At 36.0% G+C, this 26,749-nt stretch overlaps 1 protein-coding gene across 1 annotated transcript in view; it reads left to right on the top strand.

Annotated features, from left to right (window-relative positions):
* LOC108908365 (myosin-VIIa) overlaps positions 1-26,749 on the top strand; it is a 78,251-nt gene that overhangs the window by 37,418 nt on the left and 14,084 nt on the right. Inside the window, exons 4-8 of the mRNA XM_018712395.1 lie at positions 5,857-6,420; positions 9,803-11,625; positions 11,727-12,132; positions 12,188-14,030; positions 25,570-26,363. Coding sequence (XP_018567911.1) covers positions 5,857-6,420; positions 9,803-11,625; positions 11,727-12,132; positions 12,188-14,030; positions 25,570-26,363 — 5,430 coding nt within the window. The remainder of the gene's footprint in view (positions 1-5,856; positions 6,421-9,802; positions 11,626-11,726; positions 12,133-12,187; positions 14,031-25,569; positions 26,364-26,749) is intronic.

Raw genomic sequence — 26,749 nt, 5'->3', positions numbered from 1 at the left:
ATCGGTTGGATAGATTTTGCATTATAATTTTGCAATCCTGATTTTGAAAAAAAATTTGCAAACTTTCAAAATTTTGCACAGCAAAAACCAAGGCCCTTAGACACTTTTTGAAAAATTCGAATTCGTCAATTAGGAGAGCTCTGGCGCTTGTTTAATGAATTTTTGTACTTATAAACAATTAGAATAACTTCAACCAAATCAATTTTTTTAAAGCAGGTTTTAAAAGTTATTGGAAAGACGCTTCTTTAAAAAAAACAGATCGATTGATCAATTAGTTATGTAGTTATAGCCGATCAAAGTTAACCGTCATTTACACTGAATGTACTGGGACATCCGGGCTAATTTTTCGAAAAATACCTTTGGTATTCCGAGTATTTACTTAAGTTTGCAATACTTTTCTTCATGGGCAACCTACTTTTGAACGTGTTTAAAGTTATTTATTCAAGCGAGAAATTCAAGAAAATCGTACGGGTGGTGGTGGTGGGAGAAGCAGAGAGCCCTGCCGCTTCGGCCTGCTCGAAATTGAATCGGCGAGTTGAAAACCGCGACATTTTTAATATCTCAGTTTCTAGAGGTCCGATTTTGATGATTTATTTTTAAATCGATGTCTCACCTGTTAAAAGAATGTGATTAAATTTTAAAGTATCTAAGGGCTTTGGTTTTTGCTGTGCAAAATTTTTTGATTTTTGCTGTGCAAAATTTTGAAAATTTGCAAATTTTTTTTTCAAAATCTAGATTGCAAAATTATTATGCAAAACTGTCTAACCGATTTTGATGAAATTTGGTGTGATGATTCTACATAACATGAAGTTTTTTTTAGCCAAGTATGAAGGTCCTATACACAATTTAAAGACCTCAAAAAAATTCCCTAAAAAGTAATGTTTTTAACCCCATTTTTGGCGATTTCGATTTTTACAATAATAATCATGATTCGTTCGATTTGTAACTAGTCATATTTTGTAAAAAATTTAATTACAAACATTTTTTCCCTCTTCCATTTTCGCCTAAAATCAACTCTTGAAAAAATACATAATTAACTAGGAAGAAAAATATAACATTTTTCGAATTTTTTTAACATATTGTGCCGCCAAAAATTAAGCCCACGTTTATTTTTATGCGCATAGAAAAATTTTCATTTCTAATGATATTTGAAAGCCAAAAAGCCAAAAATCTCCGTGGATACACGATTCACCCAAATATGGACTTTTTGAAACAGATAACCTGGACCTGGACTATAGTTATTAATTACTAAAATCTCCATATTTGACAATACCACTGAATACTTTTCGGTGTTTCTGCAGAACTAGAGTTGGTATGTCGAAAATCCAACGTGGTGGGTAAGGGAGGTCGGTGTCAATTGTAACAAAAATTGTAACAACCTTTTTGATGCCTACAGTGTTTTACGTAACTTCTTGTAAATGTTATTAGACATGCTTACCAGATTTGGCCTTGAATTAATTGAAAATTATTATGTTTGCAGTTGTGAAACAGAAATATGTTGAAGGAACTTTGACATTATTATATTTCTTGCCAGTTTATCAGTCATTAATTTAATTTTCCATATATTTGTAAGTTTTTCCTCCTTAGGGTAAAGGATAAAAGTTCTGATATGTACAGGGTGGGCAAATAAGCGAGGTAAGCGGCTGTATCTCAGAAACTAATGATCGTAGAGAGCTACGGTAAAAAATTTTATAGGTAAAGAGGGCAAGGGAAAATGCTGGAAATTATTTTCAAGTTTCCAAGATGGCCGCCAGTGGGCGTTTCCACCATCTTGAATTACATAAAGTTACGTTTCTCGCGATTTTCCCCAATGAATGTAACAAAAAAGTATTTGCGTTTTAATGTTAACTTAAAGTCGAATATTTTTTGTAAAAACAATTTTTCTCTATCTTTCGAAATAAAGTGGTGGGGGGTATTTGAATGTTGTTTTAAATAAATGCCTGTAACTTCGAAACGGCTTAATGGATTTGGATAAATTTGGTATCATTGAAAAGAGCATTTCTTGGGCTTTTAGGTTTCTCGTAATCATGACAGTTGCGACCTACACGGCCGCCGATAGAGGGCGTTATTCGATATTATAACCAAAATATTGGATTTTCTCAAAAAATTTAAATGCGATGATATGACTTTTTTTAGACTAGAAAATAGACAAATGACCAACCAATAAGCCTGCGCAAACCGCATCTTAATATCTTTTTCCTAACTCAAATTATTAAAAAAAATACTAAACCAGGAAAATTCATATATCCCCATTTAAAAATGCATCGGTTGCTTTCGATAAGAAGGCAAGTAGTAGGCCATGGAAATAAAAGACAAACTCCTCTCTAAAATATTCACAAGAAATGTCAGTTTATTTAGTGCTGTGATTTTAAGTCGCACGTTTTCGTATTTATAAGCGATTTTCCTTTTAAATAAAGTTGTGGTCCTGAAAAGGACCGATTTTGAAAAAAGATTAATGCCTTCTGTGTTCAAATTGCCTTCCGTCATATTCCACACATTGTTCCAGTCTTTCTTGAGTCGACAGAACCGCAGCCTCGATTTCTACCGCTGATAGTTGACGAATTGAGTTTCGAATTCTGTTTTCCATATCCATTCGTGTTGTTGGTGGAGTTTGAAAAACAATGTCTTTTAAGCGTCCCCACAAGTAAAAATCAAGACATGTCAAGTCCGGAGATCTTGCCGGCCAAGGAAATAGGCTTCCCCTTCCTATCCAGCGTTCTCGAAAGGTCCCGTTAATATGGTTTCGGACATTAATTGAATAATGTGCCGGACAACCATCTAATTGCAGAAACATAGTTCTCCTAGTTTCGAGTGGCACATCTTCCAACAAAATTGGCAAGTCGTTGATCAAAAACTCTAAGAAGCGGTTACCAGTTAAAGCTTGATCAAAAAAATAAGGTCCAATAATTCTGTCCCCAATGATACCGCACCACACATTTAGGCTCCAGCGTCCCTGGTGCTGCACTTCTCTTAACCAATGCGGATTTTCAGCGGACCAATAATGCATATTATGACGGTTTACTCTACCATCACTACTAAAGGTAGCCTCGTCGGTCCAGAGAATTTCCGTTAAGAAATTTCTGTTTTCCTCAAGCATGCCTAGCATCCATTGACAATAATTTAATCTATTATCGAAATCTTGTTCATTTAGCGCCTGGTGCAAAACTATGTGGTAAGGATGTAATCTAAAAGTAAAAAACAACATATGCGTAAAAATAATATAATCAGAATAACACTGAATTGTGTATTTGAGAGTATGTGCTAAGATACTTGGAATAAGATAAAATTATTTACCTATAATCTTTCAAAATATTTCTAACAGTTGTTCGTGCTATTCCCAAGTCTAGAGACAATGTTCTAGTTCCTACATGTCTATCAAATTCTATGTAAGCCAAGACATTGATAATGTTTTCTTCGGTCCTTCCATTGCGACGCCTGCGACGTTTAGGACGACGAAAACTTCCAGTATCGCGTAATCGCTGTACCAAGCGCGGAAACATTCTTCTCCCGTAATGACGGCGATCTGGATACCGTGCCGCGTACTGTCTTGCAGCTATAGCTGCATTTTGAAAACACTCGAAATAAATCGCAATCATGTCAACGGCTTCATTATTTGTGAGAGGCATTTTGATTAAAAAGTACTCAAATTATACGCAATCAACAATATTAGGCTGCGTGTGACAAAAGTTTGACGTTACTTGGCAATATTTTTGTTAGGCGATTGTCGTGTCCATGGCCTACTACTTGCCTTCTTATCGAAAGCAACCGATGCATTTTTAAATGGGGATATATGAATTTTCCTGGTTTAGTATTTTTTTAAATAATTTGAGTTAGGAAAAAGATATTAAGATGCGGTTTGCGCAGGCTTATTGGTTGGTCATTTGTCTATTTTCTAGTCTAAAAAAAGTCATATCATCGCATTTAAATTTTTTGAGAAAATCCAATATTTTGGTTATAATATCGAATAACGCCCTCTATCGGCGGCCGTGTAGGTCGCAACTGTCATGATTACGAGAAACCTAAAAGCCCAAGAAATGCTCTTTTCAATGATACCAAATTTATCCAAATCCATTAAGCCGTTTCGAAGTTACAGGCATTTATTTCAAACAACATTCAAATACCCCCCACCACTTTATTTCGAAAGATAGAGAAAAATTGTTTTTACAAAAAATGTTCGACTTTAAGTTAACATTAAAACGCAAATACTTTTTTGTTACATTCATTGGGGAAAATCGCGAGAAACGTAACTTTATGTAATTCAATATGGTGGAAACGCCCACTGGCGGCCATCTTGGAAACTTGAAAATAATTTCCAGCATTTTCCCTTGCCCACTTTACCTATACATCTTTTTACCGTAGCTCTCTACAATCACTAGTTTCTGAGATACAGCCGCTTACCTCGCTTATTTGCCCACCCTGTACATACAATATTGTTGCACTACGACAGTGAACGATATATTTTTGACTGGCTACATATTATAAATAAACTGTCAACTATGTTTTTTTCGAGGCTACTAAAGAATACTGCCAGTAAAACGTAAAAATATTCAAATATAAAGCCATAAAAATGGAAGCTTATCTATTAGAGTGACTTTAAATTAATATAATAGATGTCGCACCCTTCGTTGTTCTCGCGAGTACTCGTTATAACAAATTAATTGAGTTAATTTCAAACATTTTTTCTTATGAACATGTCCGATTCGTTTTAGTTTAGGAACATTTTAAAACATATAATTTCATATTTCAACCAAAGTAGCCTAATAAATAAAAATGATGGTGGAATATTAATTATTATTTGTGTCATTTTGTTGATTCATTCGCCACTTGATCATTTCCCGAATATGTGGATAGGTCAACAAGGTCCAATAGCTTGACTACCCCGTTCTCCAGATGTAAATCCTTTGGACTTTTATTTATGAGGACATATGAAGCAGCTTGTCTACCATGTTGAAATTACTACCCTCCAGTAGTTACTTGAAAGAATTCAGGATGCAGCTACCAGATAAGAAATTATTCAAATCTCATCCGTTGAGTGACGGAATCTTTAGTTCGTCGATGTGAGGCTTGCATTTGAATCGAGAGTGGACATTTTGAACAATTTTTATAAACTTCAGAATAGATTTTTTGAAGACTAGACTGTGATGGAGCAAATCTGACATTGGATTCGGATTCAGAAGGTAACAATACGTCCGAAAACATATGCCGCATGTCAAAATCTCGTCACTTCTCAAATTTCGCCCTTTTTCTGAAGATCTTCAGCGATTTTTTGAAGACTGGAGAGTTATGGAGTAATTCTGATAACGGATTTGGTTCCAGGAGGTAAAATTACATCGAAAAACATATGTCACGTGTTAAGATCTCGTCACTTCCTAAATTTCTCCATTTTCAGATATTCAGTGATTTACAGAAAACTGAAGGGTGATGCAACAAAACAGACTATGGATTCTTGTTCAGGAGACAAAAATACGCAGGAAATCATATGCGGCATATAAAGTTCACATAACTTTTTTTTTTGTTGGCTGTTGCAATTATTTTTATATCATTTTTAATTATCAGACTACTTTGATTCAAATATGAAATTATATTTTTTAAAATGCTTGTAACTTCTAAACAAAAACGAATCGGACGTATGACCATATAAGAAAAAATGTTTGAAATTAACCCAGCTACCATCTGCCAAAGTTTGTCATAGAGCTTGTAGAACACCCTGTATATAATTTAAAATAGGGCCTTAGTGGAAAAATACTTAACAAAAATCCAATAAATACAAATTATTTACTGAATTAGTATTAAATTTATGTATTTAAATGTACGCGTGTACGAGTACTTGTAGATCAATATTTCTTTCCATTGCAGACCTACACGGGTTCCATCTTAGTCGCTGTCAACCCCTACCAAATCCTGCCCATCTACACGGCCGACCAAATCAAACTCTATAAGGAGCGGAAAATCGGTGAACTACCTCCCCACATCTTCGCCATCGGAGACAACTCCTACGGGCACATGCGCCGTTACGGCCAGGACCAGTGCATAGTCATATCGGGCGAATCGGGAGCTGGAAAAACTGAGAGCACGAAACTGATCCTTCAATACTTAGCTGCGATCAGCGGGAAACACTCCTGGATAGAGCAGCAGATCCTGGAGGCCAATCCTATTCTGGAGGCCTTCGGCAACGCTAAGACTGTGAGGAACGACAACAGTTCTAGGTTTGGGAAATACATTGATATTCACTTCAACGTGAACGGGGTCATAGAGGGGGCTAAGATCGAACAGTATTTACTCGAGAAGAGCAGGATCGTATCTCAGAATCCCGAAGAGAGGAACTACCATATATTTTATTGTCTCCTGGCGGGGCTGGGGAAGGATGACAAGAGGAAGTTGGAGCTTGGGGATGCCAGTCAGTACAGATACCTCACGGGGGTAAGAATATGTATTTATTCTCATAATTTATAGATTTTTTTTCTGATGTATACTATTTCACATTCTTAAATAATACATGTATATAGAATTCAACAGCGACATTGCGATAAATTCTCAGAACTCTCGTCAAACAGAAAAAAAATAAGCGTAACATTAGTTCTGAAAACGGTTCTTAAGGAATCTAAGATCTCTTAAATATGGGAAGAGAGACACAGTTTTTGATTAATTACAAATGAACATGCAAATTTCAAATTTAATACGGTATTCCCTGATAGTAAATTTCTTCATGGTTTTAAACGAAAACTCAGAAGTACCAAATGAAGATCTGAGGAGTTTGAACTGTCAAAATAAAGAGATCTTCAATTTCCATGTACCTACTTGTTCATTCAAAATTTTTCAGGCTCTTGAGTTTTTTAGCGTAGAATATACGGTCTACATCCAAAAATCATGGTTAACACATCGTAGGTTAAGACTTCTTCACATTTCGAGAGACGTAGACTTCAGAACAAACTTTGACATGGAGATTGAGTTCTCTGGTCAGTATTTATATTTGTATTCACTGCTTGGTGGCATTCTGGTGGGTGGTTTCAAGTAACTGACCTGTGACGTTACGGATTTTGTGAATTTTGATTTTGATGGATTCGTATTGCTGTATCGAACTTGCAGCATGTATTAGGATATGTTAATCCTGTCTTCCTTGAGGTACTAATCAGTATTAATAAAATATCGTCTATCTTGTCAGTACCTTCTTGTGATCTAGTTCTTCATCTAACTCTGCTGGGTCACAGATGGTACGTGCTCGATGCACTAAATTTGTTGATTATATCGCCTAGTTTCTGGGTCGGATGGTGACGAGATTGAGAGAGGTATCCATCCGTATCATCTGGTTTTCTGTGCCCTAGGATTCCATCCGGTTTTCTCCTGACAATATGTCAGATCGTTAACATATCTGAATCAACATTTTAAATTTTTGACTTGTTCTCATGAAATCGTTCCTTAAATGAGAAGAAAATATAAAAATGTTCATAAGAGGGGCTTATGAACATTTTTACGCTAAACTCTCATCCTTGTTTTCTGAGCACATTCAAACTTCATTCGAAACTTATGACAACATTAAGCGCTCGTCAACAATAAGTCATAAATAAGAATCAATTATTTTGCTCTAAGTTCTCAATAAATAAGGATGCATAATAGTGAAAAGAATGAATCTGTTCACGATACTACGTACATACTACCACATTCAACGAGCAAGTGCGAATTATAGGAAAAGAGAGTAAAATGGTAAAAAAACAATATTGACCCAAAACAACGAAATTTGAAGAAAAAGAAATAGAAACAAAAAATAAAAACCATGTAGAAACAATAAATATAACAAATAAAATTAAGGAAGTACATACATTATTGGCACTCATTATCTGTGTTGTGGCTGAATCCAACCGTGATTCAATTTCACTCAAAAGGTTCAAGAATAGAACCCTGCGGAACTTCCAAAGTTAAGCGATTTAACCTCTAAAATTTTGACAAATTGAGATCTGCCGAACAAATATGACGTTATAAACTTCATCAGCGAAAAGCAAAACCCAATAAAACTAATTTAAATTCTAATAAATAACTTGTGGTCAAGACTGTCGATTGCTTTTAAGAAGTCCGTATAAATGACATCTACTTGACCTCCTTTATCAATGAGCTCATCGATATGCTGTGTTATACTACAGACTAAATTAGTGGCCGTTGATCGTCTATATCAAGCCATGCTGTTCAGAGAAAATAATAAAGCGTTAAACAATTTTATTGGATTTACACAATATTGCAGTAGGTCGATAATTTATGACATCATTTCTATTATTTATGTGTAAGATAATATATTAAATTAAATACAGGGTGTAAGAAGTTTGACTGGCATTACTTCAGCATGTAATTATACATGAAGTTATATATTACTGGGGTGTAAGATTAACAGTTTTTGTATTATACAGCGAGTATTAATATTGGGGAGTTTCATCACAACGTGACAACAGCGCTTAACCTGGTGACCTGTACACGCGGCAGACTTGTCCTACGGAAAAAATGTAAACAGCTATTATTGTGGAACATTTAATAGATTTCAAGACAATTGTTTTCCAGTTTTTAAATAAATAATATAAATTGTATCGATTTTGTAGTACGATGATGGTGTTGTGCTTAAATTTTAGCTCGAATTTTGGTAATTATGAACCTTTTAAAGCAGGAACTTAACTTTTAATCAAATTACATATTTGAAAAATATGTAATTAAAGTACCCATAGATTCACGTCGTCCAAATAATCATACGTATTAAAAATAATTTAGGTACGTACCAAAAAGCAAAATTCAATAATTTTTACACGCACAAATACAAAATAAAATATAACATATGCTCAAACGACACCTTCGAATCCAATTTTCGCGCACTCGCTGGAAAACACCTCAAGAAAAGGAAATAGTGGCACTCAAAAAACACTCCGACACGGTCGAATCCAGATACCAACTGCATTGCGTATTGGTGGTTGCTGGACACCTTAGTACCTCCTGTTAATACACTGCCGCGCCGTTGTCACATTGCTCGATATGAATTTTATCGAATTTTAAATTCATTACAATGCCAATTATTTTTTAGAATTAAGCATAAAGAAGTTCAATAAACAATGTATTTTATGGTATTCTATACACGCAGTTATGTCAATATTCCTTAATTAATCGAACTTTTGTACATCAAGTTGGAGATTTTGAATTTTTTCTCGTAAATGGTTGAGTTTATGACCCATGTCATATAAGATTTTTTTGTTTATTTTAATGTATTCTATTGTCTGTTATAATTAAGGCAGTCAAACTTCTAACACCCTGTATAACGTGAAGAAGTTCTATGAGAATCGCAGCATAATCTATTATCAAAAAGGTATGTATCAGTAGAGGCTCAATGGTCATTTTAGGTTTTATTTGTCTAGTATAATTAAGTACGCCATCGGAAAAAAAATTGTATATACGGGGTGTATTATTATACATGTCACTTGTAGCAAAACTATCAGCAATTTGTTTAGAATTATTTAGAGATGTGGTTAGTACTGGGAATGGTTGAATTACCTGTTTTCGAATTAATAAGACGCCAAAATTGGTTTGGATTATATATTATTTTTTTCAATATTATAATATATTTCGTTTTATTTTTATTTTTAATATTTGATCACAAACGTGGTTTTTAAGTAATCGATCAAAAACTGTGTTTGGCGCCCAACAATTGAAGGATAATAATTGATTTATAAAAAAATGTTATTCTTATTTTTTTAATTTGTTTTGACAAGAATAAGTCCTGAAAATTTCTCGCATTGTCGCTGTTACACCCCGTATAATAGAAACTACTACTCAGGGAGGATGCATTACATGTGAAGGGCGAGCGGATGCTGCCGAATTCGCGGATATACGAAGCGCGATGAAAGTCCTGTTATTCTCCGACCAAGAAATATGGGAAATAATGAAACTGCTGGCCGCTCTTCTCCACATCGGAAACATCAAATACAAAGCCACCGTCGTGGACAACCTAGACGCCACCGAAATTCCCGACCACACCAACGTCCACAGGGTGGCCAACCTCCTAGGCGTCCCTGCCCAACCCCTGATAGACGCACTGACTCAGAAAACTTTATTTGCTCACGGGGAAACCGTAGTTTCCACCCTCTCCAGGGACCAAAGCGTAGACGTAAGAGACGCCTTCGTAAAAGGCATCTACGGGAGACTGTTTATACTCATAGTGAGAAAAATCAACAATGCCATATACAAACCAAAGGAGCGCCAGAGGAGTTCCATCGGCGTTCTCGATATCTTCGGATTCGAAAATTTCAATCACAACAGCTTCGAGCAGTTCTGTATAAATTTCGCCAACGAAAATTTGCAACAGTTCTTCGTCAGGCATATTTTCAAACTTGAACAAGAAGAATACAACCTAGAGGGTATAAACTGGCAGCACATAGAATTCGTAGATAATCAAGATGCCTTGGACTTGATCGCAATTAAACAGTTGAACATCATGGCGTTAATAGACGAGGAGAGCAAGTTCCCCAAGGGCACTGACCAGACATTACTGGCTAAATTGCACAAACAACACGGAAGCCACAGAAATTATTTGAAGCCTAGATCTGATATTAACACAAGCTTTGGTCTCAACCATTTTGCCGGCGTAGTTTTCTACGACACACGAGGGTTTTTAGAAAAAAATCGAGACACACTAAGCGCCGACTTGTTACAACTAATCTCAATCAGTAACAACAAATTCTTGCAACAAATATTCGCCGACGACATCGGCATGGGTTCCGAAACTAGAAAACGAGCTCCAACTTTATCAACGCAGTTTAAAAAAAGTTTGGACTCACTCATGAGGACCCTGTCTAACTGCCAACCGTTCTTCATAAGATGTATCAAGCCAAACGAATTTAAAAAGCCGCTTATGTTCGACAGGAATCTATGCTGCAGGCAGTTGAGATATTCCGGAATGATGGAGACGATCAGGATAAGAAGAGCCGGTTACCCCATCAGACATAGCTTCTCAGAATTTGTGGAACGATACAGATTCCTTATATCTGGTATACCCCCTTCTCATAAGACTGACTGTAGGGCGGCCACCGCTAGGATATGCTCGGTGGTGTTGGGCAGGTCCGACTATCAACTCGGTCACAACAAGGTATTCTTAAAGGACGCTCACGACTTGTTCTTGGAGCAGGAAAGAGACAGGGTCCTGACCAAAAAAATACTCATTCTGCAAAGATCCATCCGTGGTTGGGTGTACAGGAGACGTTTCTTGAGATTGAAAGCCGCTACGATCATTATTCAGAAATACTGGAAAGGTTATCTGCAAAGACAAAAATACAAGAAGATGCGCGTTGGTTACATGAGGTTACAAGCGTTGATTCGTGCCAGGGTGCTGTCTCATCGCTTCAGGCATTTGAGGGGACACATAGTCGGTCTTCAAGCTCATTCTAGGGGGTATTTAGTAAGGAGAGAGTACGGACATAAGATGTGGGCAATTATCAAGATACAATCTCACGTCAGGAGGATGATAGCACAGAAGAAATACAGGAAAATTAAATTTGATCAGAAACATCACTTCGAAGCGCTTAGACTGAAAAAGAAGGAGGAGAGGGAACTGAAGGATGCTGGAAATAAGAGGGCCAAGGAGATTGCTGAGCAGCATTACAGGTAACAAATAAGTGTAGTTAATGTGTTAAGAATTTTGATATTTCCTAAAAATACTTTTTCATATCATAAGAACTTTTGATTTCAAATTTCCGCAATTTCAGAGAACGTATGTATCAGCTGGAGAGGAAAGAGATGGAACTGGAGATAGAAGAACGGAAAATGATGGAAGAAAAGAAAAATATAATCAACGAGGCAGCCAGGAAAGCCGATGAACCTGTAGATGACTCGAAACTCGTAGAAGCAATGTTCGACTTTCTACCGGATAGCTCTAGTGAAGCCCCAACGCCTGGTCGAGAAACTTCCGTTTTCAACGACTTACCATCACAACCTGCCGAAAATGAAATAATTAGTCCAATGGCCACAGCTTCAGATGATGAGGAAGACCTAAGCGAATTCAAATTCCAAAAATTTGCAGCTACGTATTTCCAAGGAAATGTTGGGCATCAGTATTCGAGAAAACCATTAAAACATCCTCTCTTGCCACTCCACACGCAGGGTGATCAATTGGTAAGTGTATGGGAAACAAAAAATATGTGAAAATTTATTTAATGCAAATTTTTAGGCAGCACAGGCGTTATGGATAACTATTCTCCGATTCACTGGGGATCTACCAGAACCAAGGTACCACACGATGGACAGAGACAATACTTCAGTTATGTCCAAAGTGACGGCGACACTTGGTCGTAACTTTATACGAAGCAAGGAGTTCCAAGAGGCTCAACTAATGGGCTTGGATCCAGATTCATTCCTCAAACAAAAACCTAGGTCTATAAGAAACAAACTCGTCTCCCTAACGCTTAAGCGTAAAAATAAACTCGGAGAAGACGTCAGGCGAAAACTTCAAGATGAAGAATATACTGCCGACAGTTATCAATCATGGCTCGAATCTAGACCGACCAGCAACTTGGAGAAGCTACACTTCATCATAGGTCACGGTATTCTACGCGCAGAGTTGAGGGATGAGATCTACTGCCAGATTTGTAAACAGTTAACCAACAATCCCTCGAAATCATCACATGCCAGAGGCTGGATACTCTTATCTTTATGCGTAGGATGTTTCGCACCTTCAGAGAAATTCGTGAGCTACTTAAGAGCGTTTATAAGGGAAGGACCACCTGGTTATGCGCCGTATTGCGAAGACCGACTAAAAAGAACTTTCAATAATGGCACAAGAAATCAACCACCGAGTTGGCTGGAGCTTCAAGCCACGAAATCGAAGAAACCAATCATGTTACCCATAACCTTCATGGACGGCAACACCAAAACTCTTTTAGCAGATTCCGCTACTACTGCCAGAGAACTCTGCAACCAGTTATCAGATAAAATCGGACTCAAAGACCAGTTCGGTTTCTCGTTGTACATAGCCCTCTTCGATAAGGTATCCTCCCTGGGAAGTGGCGGAGATCACGTTATGGACGCCATATCCCAATGCGAGCAGTACGCGAAGGAACAGGGAGCTCAGGAACGTAATGCGCCTTGGAGGTTGTTCTTCCGGAAAGAAATCTTCGCTCCCTGGCACGAACCAACCGAAGACCAAGTAGCGACGAATTTAATTTACCAACAAGTGGTGAGGGGTGTAAAATTCGGAGAGTACAGATGTGATAAAGAGGAAGACTTGGCCATGATAGCAGCTCAGCAGTATTTCATAGAATACAACTCTGACATGAACGTGGAGAGACTACTGACGTTGTTGCCGAATTATATCCCGGACTACTGCCTGACTGGTGTTGAGAAGGCGGTGGATAGATGGGCGGCGTTGGTAGTGCAGGCCTACAAGAAGAGCTACTACGTGAAAGAAAAGGTGCCGACTCTACGCGTCAAAGAAGACGTAGTCAGCTACGCTAAGTTCAAATGGCCTTTACTGTTCTCGAGGTTCTACGAGGCGTACCGAAACTCAGGACCGAATCTCCCCAAAAACGATGTGATAATAGCCGTAAATTGGACGGGAGTCTACGTAGTGGACGACCAAGAGCAAGTCCTCCTCGAGTTGTCCTTCCCTGAAATCACGACTGTCTCGAGTCAGAAGACCAACAAGGTGTTCACCCAAACCTTCAGTCTGAATACTGTAAGGGGGGAGGAGTTTACGTTCCAGAGCCCCAACGCCGAGGACATTAGGGATTTGGTGGTGTATTTCTTGGAGGGTTTGAAGAAGAGGTCCAAGTTCGTGATCGCCTTGCAGGATTATAAAGCTCCTGGGGAAGGATCGAGTTTTTTAACTTTTATGAAGGGAGACTTGATCATTTTGGAGGAAGACAGCACCGGAGAGACTGTTTTGAACTCTGGGTGGTGTGTCGGGAGGTGCGAAAGGACGCAAGAGAAGGGAGATTTCCCGGCAGAAACGGTTTACGTGCTGCCTTGTATGTCTAAACCTCCGGCGGATATTCTTCAACTGTTCTCTGTAGAAGGTAAGATTCGAAAGAGCTACAAACTGTGTAACTGAAACTGATAACTGTATCAGAAACAATACCTAACTAAATGTTCGTAACCAACACATTTCATCAATTTTCAAAGCTCTTTTAACCATGTAATATTTTATACATCATATTTCTTTTTAAAAGGATTATGATTTTACAATTAGAACATGTACCATACATTAAAAACAAATTAATTCCAAATGCAAACGTTCATAAAAAATTTACAGTAAATGATGAAAATATTTCTTAAATTTGACTGATAAATATAGAGCCTTCATAAATGTTTACAAATCACGTGATCCCCGAGCTTTGGCAACCCAACAGTGCACGACTGGTAGTGGTAACGAAAGTTCCGTAAATCTTGGCGTCACCATAATTAATTATTCGTTTACAATGAATAATGACAAACCGTTACGTCTACGCTCGAGATTGAATAAAATCTATCGCCAGTAGGTGAAACAAAATGTTGTATTTTAATGTAATCTTAACCGTAATGTTTGATTTTTACCGAAAATTTGCCAATGTGAAGGAAATAAAATTACTGTTCCAAACAGAATTACTGGTCACGTGGCTTGTAATCATTTATGAAAGCTCTGTAGCAGGTACAGATTTCAGATCCCACACTATGTCATTATTTATACAAATTGAAAAAGTCTTTGAAATTATTTACTTAGAATAACAAATTTCTTTTACATATTTACACAAAAACAACAGCCATCCACATTAACAGAGCTTAATCTCAGAAACGTGCGGGAGTAATGGATAAAATTGTTTTGGTATTCACAACTTACCAACACCATCACAATTTATCAAAAAAATAAGAGATGTATAATGGAATCAAACAAATATCGACCTCAAACATTGTGTTTTTGAAATACTTATAACGAGCGTTCAAATAAAAACGTGGTCGAAGTTGGCTCTGACACATTGGACGTAGGGAGTAGCTTATAGCGACCAACTTAACCTCATTTCTCAACGAGCTGTATAGCAGCTGTCAGTTTCAATAACGTTAATGATTATATAACTTTATTTTAAAGAATAATCGTGATAACAATAACAAACAATTAAAGGAGCTGCGGAAAGTGTCCCCCTCCTTGTTATAACAATAAATTAAAGCAGCTGCTGAAAGTGTCCCCCTCCTTGTTCCAAGCACTTTTCACACCTGTTCCTCAAAGAATTAAAGACATTTTCTAAGATGCTCGGGGTATTGTTAATTTCACGAATCTTGTCTATAAGTCGAGCCTGCAGATAGTTTAAATCAGGAATAGGCAGTTCAAAAATAGTGTTTTTAAGGTAAGGCCACAAAAAGAAATCACACGGCGTAATATCACATGACCTCGGTGGAAATTCATGTTCAGCATTGAGACTTATTAGTCGATTTTGGAAAACTTCCCTCAACATATTCATCGTCTCGCCTGCCGTATGTGCCCTTGCGCCATCTTGTTGAAAGTAAAACTTTGTAATTTCGTTTTCTTCCAGCTGGTTAACAAAAGGAGCGATAATTTCTTCTCTATACCTTTGCGCATTAAGAGTACCATTAAAAAAATAGGTCCATAAATCCTCCTTCGATTGAGAGCACACCAAACTCCAATATTTTGAGCGTGTAGAGGGCCCTCGACACAAAAGTTATCTGTTTTTTCAGAAGACCACATTCTCATATTCTGTGAGTTTACGTAACCACTTAAATGAAACCAGGCTTCATCAGAAAAAAAGGTGATATTATGAAGTTCACCGTAGTTGTTTAAAAACCATTCACAAAATACAGCCAGTCGCGGAAATTCAACTTCATAAAGTTCTTGCTGACAAGTTAAACGATAGGAGAACAAACGCAAATCTTTTTTTAACACTGTGTGGCAGGTACCGACTGATATTCCCACCATTGGTGATAAAACACGTACAGAAGTTCTTGGCGCATTTTCCATTATTTGTTGGACATTTTCTTTTAATTCCTCAGTCCGCTTTTTAGGTCGGCCGCTTCCTTCTTTTCTTGTTACACTGCCCGTTTAACGAAAAACATTAACACAACGCTGAACTGCACTTTGAAAAATTTTGTACTCAACAACGCCGGGAAATTGATTTTGAAATTCTATGAAACATTCCTCAATAGAATACTTCCATATTCCATCAATCTTGCGTCCATTTCTAAAGTAGGACTCTATGATAAACACTTTTTGTTCTTGAGAAAACACCATTTTAAACGCTTTTTAAAACGAAAATATTCAAATTGATAGCGGCGATATAGCGCTTTGACAGATGACGTTTAAGTTCATTTGCTGTACGCTACGCCCTACGTCCAAATTTTCAGAACTAACTTGACCACGTTTTTATTTGAACGCTCGTTACAATGTGGCTACGATTTAGGTGACACAGGCCTATAATTCAGGTGTTAATTGACGAATCCTTTTCAAATTTTAACCACTTATGCAGACCGATGGGGTGCACATTTGAGGATCATTGAAATTACATATATCCACAGCTGTGCGTGAGGGGAAATTAAAAGGGGATCGATTTTTTTGGTATTTTTTATTAGCGAATAAAATACGGAAATGCTGATGCCTTAGTCTTAATCAGTATCATCAAAAATATACTCACGGCAAGTTTCATCCAAATCGTATACAGGGTTGTACAGAAAATCCATTTAATACAAATGTAAATAAGCTAATACAGACGGGATAACAAAAAAAAAATAGGTATAACAAAACTTAGTTTATTTTCTTAACTTCAATGTAGCCGCCATCACTCCTTATACATTCTTCTGTTACCTTTCTTATACGACGATTTACTTTTCGTAGTTGTTCACGAAAAATGTTTCGGGATGCCTCTCTTATTCGTCGTTTTAAATCTTCTATGTTTTGTGGACGATTGATGTAAACTTTATTTTTAAATTTACCCCAAAAATAAAAATCCATTGGTGTAAGATCAGGAGACCTGGCTGGCCAGTCCTGCAGCGGGCTACGAGACCCTATCCACTTTAATGGAAAATTAGTATTCAGCCAGTTTCTAATTATTCGCGAAATATGTGCATGTGTATCATTAAAAATCCTGCACCAAACATTCACTTTATAAACGTGCTGATTCTTAGCATTTATTATCCACCTGGGATTGTCTCTTTCCCAATATCGAGAGTTCTGCGTCGATACAACACCATTTGTAGAAAAAGTAGCTTTATCGCTAAAAAATTTTTTTTTCAAAAAATTTCTGTCGTTCAAAAATTCGCCTTGCACCCGGAAAGCATAGTCTAGCCTTCTTAAATTGTCTCCTTCTACTCCTTCTAAAAGAGTGTGTAAAATTTCTGGTTTAAAGGGCTTCAATTTATTCTTTTTTAGACATTTTCTTATGGTCTCTTTGTTTAAATTCAAATTCAATGCCGCCTGTTTTATGCTTAGTCGTGGATTATTTCGGAAAGCATCTAAAATCCTATTTTCGTGTAAGTTTGCGCGTTGGTATTCTTTTGGTCTTACATGTGATACACTACCAGTCTGAGTAAATATTTTATTAATTCGTGCCACTGTATTGTAACTTACTGTTCGATTGGGATGACGGTGAGTAAAAATTCTTGCCGATTCACGCGATATAACACTTTCTCCAGAAATTCTTATTATTTCAATTTTGTCAGCAACTGATATAATTTCTGCATCGCTGATGTTTTTTTGCAATAAATTATTTTTAAACTCAGAATTTTAATAACAATCTTGTTGACGTGTTATGTCAAAACAACTAAAAATTATAAATGTCATTTCATTTAAACAAAATAATTTGGCATGGATCACTGGATTTCGCATTACTGTGTGGATACAAGATGTAATGTTATTTTTTGTATTAAATGAATTTTCTGTACAACCCTGTATACGATTTGTAGTGGCTATATTTTCGATGATACTAATTAAGACTAAGGCATCAGCATTTCCAAAAAGGCTTGCATCATCACCAAATTCAAGATGGCTGATACAAAATGGCCGATATATCACGTTAATTTATTGAATCTAATTGAAATTTCGAGTGTCTCTGGTATTGAGATCGCGTAAAACGTATGTAAGGTCGCAGTTTGAGGTTTTTGAGGTAATTAATTATTATTAATAAAGTACGAAAGGTAAATATCTGCGATATAAGGCATGTATTTGGAATTAATTCCTCATTTCGAACGAAACAATTTCTAAATACTACTGAAGCTTATTCTTGTTATAAAGCTTATTCTAATTATTTAACTAATTCTTGACACATGAGTCATTCGCATCGTCATCATCTGTCACATAACCGTCTGAGCATGAAAACATTATCACCATAGCTTCAGTTGAAAAGCTTTTCTCATTTTCATCTATCTTGCACCTTTTTATAAAATGTTGATCTAAAATGGTGATTTGCGTTTTTAAATTATCTTGGAATTTTCCTTTCAAAAATCGAAAAATTTATTTTTCGTGTACGTAATTTTACTGGTACCTGATCCTGACGAAAATGATAAATTATGAATTGAAAGATAATAATAATAATAATAATATAATAATGCTTTATTGCCCAACAGATTCCCATTTACAGGGCAATTTACAAAATAATACAACTAAGTAAACATAAACAAAGACCATGAAAAAAAGAGAAGAAAAGGGAAAAAAATGCAAAACACATAAGCAGACATATGCCTATAGAAGTGCGTTTGCATTACAGTATTACATATTTACATACAGAAGACATAGTATTCATCGCCTTACGGCATTCAATAAAGTATGTAATGGACAAAAAAATATATCACAAAGGTTACACAAACGATTAAAATTATCACACATGACATAAACTGGCGATTTATATAAGATGTTAGTATTTGGCGTTGCAAGTCTAAACGTATTAGTATTTCTTAGATTTATTCTAGGCACGGAAAAATTAATAGCAGCAAGCAAATCAGCACAGTCAATGGTGTTGTGCAGTAGCTTATACAAAAATGTGATTGACATGCGAATTCTACGAGAATCTAGAGTATCAACGCCAAATCTACTTGTTAACATGTCGTAGTTTACACCCATTTCAGGATAAATCCCATCAACTTTGTAAGCCAAATATTTTAGAAACTTTTTTTGAATTTTTTCAATTTGCCACTCTTGAGTATTGTAATAAGGATACCATACCAGCGCACCATATTCAAGTCTAGAGCGAACATAAGCAAAATATAATGTTTTAATAGCTCCAATATCTGAGAAATGCTTACAGTTGCGAACTATAAAACCATAGAACCTCGATTCGCCTTATCAATAATATGGTCATTAAATGTTAGTTTTGCATCAAACAAAACTCCAAGATCTAAATAAGAGGTACAACGAGATAAATTATTATTATCAATGCTATATACAAATTCATAGATCGACTGTTTCCTCGAAAAACTAAGAATTTTGCATTTAGAAGGATTAAGATACAATCTATTTTCTAAGCACCACGAATTTATATGATTCAGATCAGTCTGCAAATTCAAGCAATCCTCTAAGCTATTTATAACAGAAAATAACTTTAAATCATCAGCGTAAAAAAGTCTACAAGAATTAATTACCCCATTCAAATCGTTAATATATAGTAGAAAGAAAAGGGGCCCAAGTATGGAACCCTGAGGAACACCTGAGGTAGCAATATAACGAGTCGACTCAAAACCGTTATAATAAACAAATTGCATTCTCTTATCCAAATAAGATGATAAATAATAAGTTCATCTATAATTTTTTTTTAAAGCAAGTTTTTAGTGACTTTATTTTATTTTCGTATTCTCCTCAACAAACCCTTTCATTTGATACCCATATTACGGGGGTGGATAAAAAATAACTGGTCCGCCATCTTTGGGAGTCCGCCATATTGGATTTAACCTCACTTAGGTAATCATGCATTGTTATCCAAACTAAATGTGTATGCAAAATTCCCTAACTCGATCGGTTAGGGAAACTATTTTAAAATTCAGTTGCAAGATGTGACCCATACCAACAAGGCAAGTTAAATAAAAGCTTGTAAAAATATGATAAATGGCAAACGAAAAAGGTATATGTTCATAAAAAAAAACAATTTGAATTAGAAACGCTCGTTTGGAACGCGAAGAGACCCTAAAACGCTAGCTATTGTATAACTAAGGCCTCTTACAATAGTAAACCAGCCGTACACGGAGGCACAAAAAATGACTCAGAACCCGAATTCGGAAAAATCCGGTGGTTTTCTCTTTTGATATATGAAATTGACACTCCTGTCTGTGTTTTCCAACTTTTAATAATGCAAGATTTCTTGGGATCACAACTATTAATTAATAATAATTTACGATTGATGTGATTTGAAATCGATGGAAATTGCAAGACGTTTTTGTTAAAACAATAAAATCATGCAACTTTCGAAAAATGAGGTTCTAAATGAGCAAATGTACTACTTACCTCCAGGAACACCCTCTCTATTGCACACAACGATTCGTACTCTAGTAAAAATTTGCTCGTATTTTCAATTCACCGCTTTTTGATGGGTCAGTGGCAAGTGAAATATGCTAATGTGTCGCAGCATACTTCCGATAGTTGCAGTGATCTATACACATGGGCCAGCTCTCTGTCACTTTAAAGAACTACGCAGTGACTCCTTCTTTAGAATATTCTGAAGTATTAACGCAAACCAACGACTTTGAAATTTCGACTTTTGTCCAGCTTTTTCGGAATTCCGACCACTGTGCGTCGCTTAAACATTTTTTGCGCTATGTTTCATAAACCTATGACGTCATCGACATTTTTTAAATAGTACTACCTAATTTTTCAAGCATAAATCGATAGCCCTTTTGAAGGGAAATGCGTCAATATAGTGTTTGGCCTACTTTACTTTGACAGGTGAGAAAAAAATACAGGCCGGTCACGTACTTACCGCTCAGTCGAAAATATTGCTACGGTGAGTGATAGTGTAGCGAAAATTCCGTAGCCTCAGTGCGCCGTCAGTGACTGCAATTAAATATTTCAAAAAGCGGATTTTAACAAAATATCTGCATCTGCATCCATTCAAGAGTCAGCTAACCCAGGAACTGAAACCAAACGACCATTTAATGCGTCGGATTCGTTGATTGGATGTTGGAGAATCAACAAGTCGACGCTGATTTTGCTAAGAAAATCATCTTTAGCGACGAGGCGCATTTTCCATCTTAGTGGATATGTGAACAAGCAAAACTGTCGAATTTAGGTCATGGACAATCCTACTTTTCCAACTTTAATAAAATCTTTAATTAACGCAAAAATAATCTTTATTGAAAATTTAAATCAGTAAATATTTTGCATCTCGCAAATGATCTAATAAAATGTAATTCATATCACAAATCCATTTGCATCTTACAGTTAGGTACCTCAAAACCTTTATCATCCCTATTTATCCAGAAATATTAATCTTTCGACTTCCTCACTATTAGGTATTTGTAAATGAAAGTATGCTGAAACTTTCAAGCAACCTGTCGCGAGACGTACAGAAATTTCAGATAAAATTGCCATTACCGCGCATTCGCCATAAAATGCAATTTAAATCTCACATCTTGCAACACCTGTTTATTAATATATACCCTAAGGTTCACTTTCAAATCTTCATACCTGAGGTATATCTTGTTGTAGTACCTATATAACTTAAGTTATAAACTTAATGGTATTTTACATGCAGAGAATAACAAAACCGTTGCAAAAGAAAAAACTTATCCAAGTGTTCGACTCTGTCGATCGACCTTTTAAGATATAGAATATTGAGTGAAATGTAATTGTAAACTGTTTTTATTTAAATTTCAACTCAACGCAATGTGATGTTTCACATTAGGTTGCTCCAATAAATTGGATAATTGGAGAAAAAGTCGGAAAGTAATGAATATTGCCTACTCAGACTATTTTAACGTTGGGTTAATCTTTCTTATTAGGTTATAAAATATTTTATTTTAACATATTCTACAAAATAAAACGATTCTACAAAATAAAGATATGTCGATTCTTTCGTATTTTTTATATATTTTCATTGCCACTTTATCGTCATTCAAATGTCTCTTCATGCAAAATCTACTACTCTGATCTATCATAGAAATCTCTTACATCTTAACATGAAAGTGAAATCCAACATATATTTTTCATAAGTTTATGAAATGATGTACCTAAGTGATATTTTTAATATTTATGTTAATGGACATATTATGACACTACATAGGATAATTTCTAGTGGTTTGTATCTAATAGTAACTCATTAAAGTAAAAAATAATTCGTTACATTTCGAAGTAGGTACTTTCTTACCTGTTTACTTAGAAATGTTTGAGGTATTATAGGATTCCGAAGTCTTCCTATTTTAAGTTTTTAAGGTGAAACTCAGTATGTTTAGATACATTAAGTTAGATTGGTTTATAATAATAATTTTATAATGCGGTCATTATGGTTCAAAACAACCTCAAAATTCATCGAAATTGATCGAATCACTTAAAAAAACATCGAAATAGTGTATCATATTTCAGAATATCTCAAAACGGCTGCTGGAAGCAATAAAATTGGTCAAAACGATTTTAGAATTCGTCAAAGTAGATTCAGAATGCTCAAAAATTTTTCACATCCATTCTACCTAATTCACTTGGAAATATAGGTAGGTAATACACATAGCAAAACAGATAACTTTATTGGAACTTGGAAGCATTCAGTAATATTGAAGTAGGTACCTACGTATCTCAAAATCCTTTAGAAAACCATTAACCTCCTATCATTGACACGACTTCAAGTCAATGACGTTTAATATCAGGCCATTCACCTCAGAATATTTGCACTGAAAGAAATGCGTTTTATTCTTTATTAGAATTCTATATACTATTATAAGACCATTGTATATATATATATGTGACAGTTAAACAGGTGAATATTGGATATAAAACGCGTACTGCTAGCACAGTTGTATAGTGACTATAAACCTTATTCTTTATTAAATTATTGTATAACTAGTATACAACTTTGTTTATACCCATTACGAAATAATAGCAATAACTGTTATTAAAGTGTTCCATATTGTTATTAGAACATCTAGTACTGGTTATAAGTTTTATAATAATAAATGTATTAAACTGTTGTATACTCTGTATGAGTTAAAAACATATGTCATTAAGTATTCAGAAATTTTATTGGATAACTGTAATTACAAGCTAAGGTTCTAATGTAAACATACATAAAACATACTTTTAAGCATTAAAAATGATGACAAATCGCTCCCAAAACTGTCCAGTTTATTTTCTTAGCAACGACGCACCCGTATTTTCTTGTATTACATGAGAATTTGCACTATAACTCTTCCACCTTAAGAATGAAGCATCCCCAGAAAGGTTGAGCTTCTTTCCATATAATTTTATTTCCTCTGGTTGATTGACTTTATACTCATGCTTTTCTTTGTCACCGTTAACCTTTCTGTTCCTCCATCTTATGTAAAACTTAACATCAGCGATTTCTAATAGGACCTACAAAATAATAATTTTTAAGATTTAGACAAGATTTACATTTGAAAAAACAAAACAATTACAAGCCATAAAACAGTTAGATACTTACATAATAATTTTCCATTTCACACAACGCGATATAGTTGTGCGATCATGTATCCCACAAAACATGTGCATATACTGTCCATTTTCATCAAACTAGACGTGTGTAAGTCGATGCACAGCGGACTGTCGGAAATTTTACGATTGTTGTATTTTCTCTTCTTGAGTAAAGATAATAAAGACGTTGTGGTTTTGTGTGTTTATTTTGACAATGATTGAACACCTATGGACAATAAAAGTGGACTGTATAAGATAGTTGATCACCGTTCTGCTTCATGCATAGCATGAAATTTTAGAAGGGATCAACTCGTGCGGCGAACCCTAAATCAGCGGCTGGAATAGCCAGGTTTCTTATTGAGTCGGCGCACTTCGCTCTCGGGTCTGACATATGATTATTATTACAAGACTATGAATATAACTTAACAACGATTATGCACCGAGAGGTGACGATCACTTAACCATTATAAGATGCGTTTTACACGTTAAAAACGGAAACATATTCAGTATAAGAACGAATAATTCTGTTAATACAATTGTTATATACAAATTCGGATACTGGTCTTTATACAACAAATCTTTCCTACTATACAATTGGAATATAAAGTCTATAACACCTAATAATGTATAAGTAATTCATTATAACCTTTATTTCATATATGCATAAGGTGTATTAAGCACCTTCCAGTTAAACTGTTTGAATAATGAGTATGGAGATGATTGCTTTTTTTTAATAAAAGTTGTATATTGGTTATAAAAGTTTTAATATGCGCTATACGCATTATTCTAGATAAACAGTTTAATAAGCCCATTTCTTTCAGTGTGACTCCAGGTTATTGATATTTGACTTCAAGTCGTCTAGTGGAGTATACCTAGATCAATCATCTAAATCCTTATACTAATATCTATAGATTTACTGGTGTATTGCTAAAAGTTTACCTTAAAAAGCTACTGCTTTTATTTGTTATCATTTGCCTTAATGGGTTGGAAAACGTGAGTATTAACTTAGGAATTACTTTGTACACTTAATATTTATTCGTTCCATTTTCAATATTATTATTTTTGTTACATTTTTGTCTCAAGAAAATTAAGTTAAAAAGAAGTTAAATAAAATTATAAATTCCGACATCTAAAACCCCAGGGTCGCAGCCGCTGGGGGCAGAGGAGGATCAGCCACGCCCCCCCCCCCCCAATTCTTGCCTCATGCTGCAAGTTTCAAAAATTACATTAATATTACTGACCATTCTGTATAGTTTTAATTAATAGAAAAATTTAAACGGCTGTTCAAGTGCATGTTTCATCCATTTTGCTACATTTTAACGAAAACTTGAAATATACGTTTTATAGTACTTTACTTCTAGTTTTGAAACCGGTATTAGAATTAAAATCGGACCACTTTTAATGCAAGCAGACTGCCGGCAAAAAAATGCATAAAAATGTGAAAGGGCAATTGCGCAAAAACTAATGGTCCGACAGCGCCTGCCTTTCGCACACTTAAAGTTGATAAAATTATCAACTTCTGTGCCAAATTTCAGCACTTATCTTCATAAATGATTTTTTTAAATGCCGAATTTTCCGGTTTTTCCTGATTTTCTCCGGTTCTAATCAACCGATCGGGTCGCTCGACCTCTCATTTTCTTAGAAATTTAGTTTCCTACAACTTTTCCAATTACGGAATTAAGATTTCTCTAGTAGTTTTGGTTTTATAAGCAAAAAACTAAAAAAAACGCACACACAAAATAGAAAAAGAGAAGTTCTTAATTCTTAATTCCCATAACTTATATTTTATGGGAATTCTGAAACCATGATTTCACATCCATACCCCTTGTTCAGTAAACTAGGGAAATTCCTAGCTGCTACACACATGTAAAAGCCCAAATTTTAACATTTACATCAATTCTTATTAACACAATGATATGAACCTGTCTACCTGGTTCAAATTCTTTATTTAATTTATCCTGTTTCCTGTCTTTATTTTATTAAATTTAAAAAATCCTCCATTTTGCCTCCAGGTGCAGAACATGGCCGACGCCTAAGCCAGCAATACTCAGTAAACGGAACGGAATCCAGGGACCGACCCCATACCCTGGCAGAGTACGCCATAGACCACTTCAGGCCACCCCTGAAGAGAACCATGTCCAAAGCCCTCACCCTCACCTCCAACCGCCGGGGGGTGGACGACCTCTGGAGGCATTCCCGAGACCCCATCAAGCAACCCTTACTGAAGAAGCTGCTCATGAAAGAGGAACTCGCCGACGAGGCCTGCTTCGCCTTCAGTGCCATCTTGAAATACATGGGCGATTTACCGTCCAAGAGGCCACGGTTGGGGAACGAGTACACGGACCACATCTTCGACGGTCCCTTGAAGCACGAGATCCTCAGGGACGAGATCTACTGCCAGATCATGAAGCAGCTGACGGATAACAGGAACAGGCTCTCCGAGGAGAGAGGATGGGAGCTGATGTGGCTGGCGACGGGTCTCTTCACTTGCTCTCAGAGCTTGCTCAAAGAATTAACTTTGTTTCTCAGGAGCCGGAGGCACCCCATATCTCAGGACTCGCTGCAGAGGCTGCAGAAGACGTTGAGAAACGGCCAGAGGAAGTATCCGCCACACCAAGTAGAAGTGGAGGCGATACAGCATAAGACCACGCAGATTTTCCACAAGGTGTACTTCCCCGACGATACCGACGAGGCGTTCGAGGTGGACTCGAGTACGAGGGCGAAGGATTTCTGTCAGAATATAAGCCAGAGGTTGAACCTGAGGTCCAGCGAGGGTTTCAGTTTGTTCGTGAAGATTGCAGATAAGGTATTTAGAGTACACTGCTTAGGAAAGTCATTTTGGTCGTAAAAGTTCGTTTATTAGTAGCAAAGCAAGCTTCAATTATAATGAAGTTTATGTCGTATTAATCTGCTGTTTTATAATATAGACCGATCAAAATAACTAATTTAGAGGGAAAAAAAAAGAAAATTGTTACCTGGACTTTCATAAGTGGAAATGGGGCTTATAATAAACGAAAAAAAAAATAAATGCGTGAGCAGGGGCGGCGGAGGGTTGATTTGGGGGATTTGGAAGTTATGAAAAATTGTATCATTGGGATTTCTGGCGAAAGTTGACATCAAACAAAAAAGTATCTAATACAAAAGTTGTAGATCATGCAAAAATCTACAACTTTTGTAGAGGTCATTTTTAAC

The sequence above is a fragment of the Anoplophora glabripennis genome, unplaced genomic scaffold (genome assembly GCF_000390285.2).
Source record: "Anoplophora glabripennis isolate ALB-LARVAE unplaced genomic scaffold, Agla_2.0 scaffold238, whole genome shotgun sequence".
Lineage (NCBI taxonomy): Eukaryota > Metazoa > Arthropoda > Insecta > Coleoptera > Cerambycidae > Anoplophora > Anoplophora glabripennis.
Note: the sequence above shows the minus strand (reverse complement) of the source record. Positions and strands in the feature narration are given on the sequence as shown.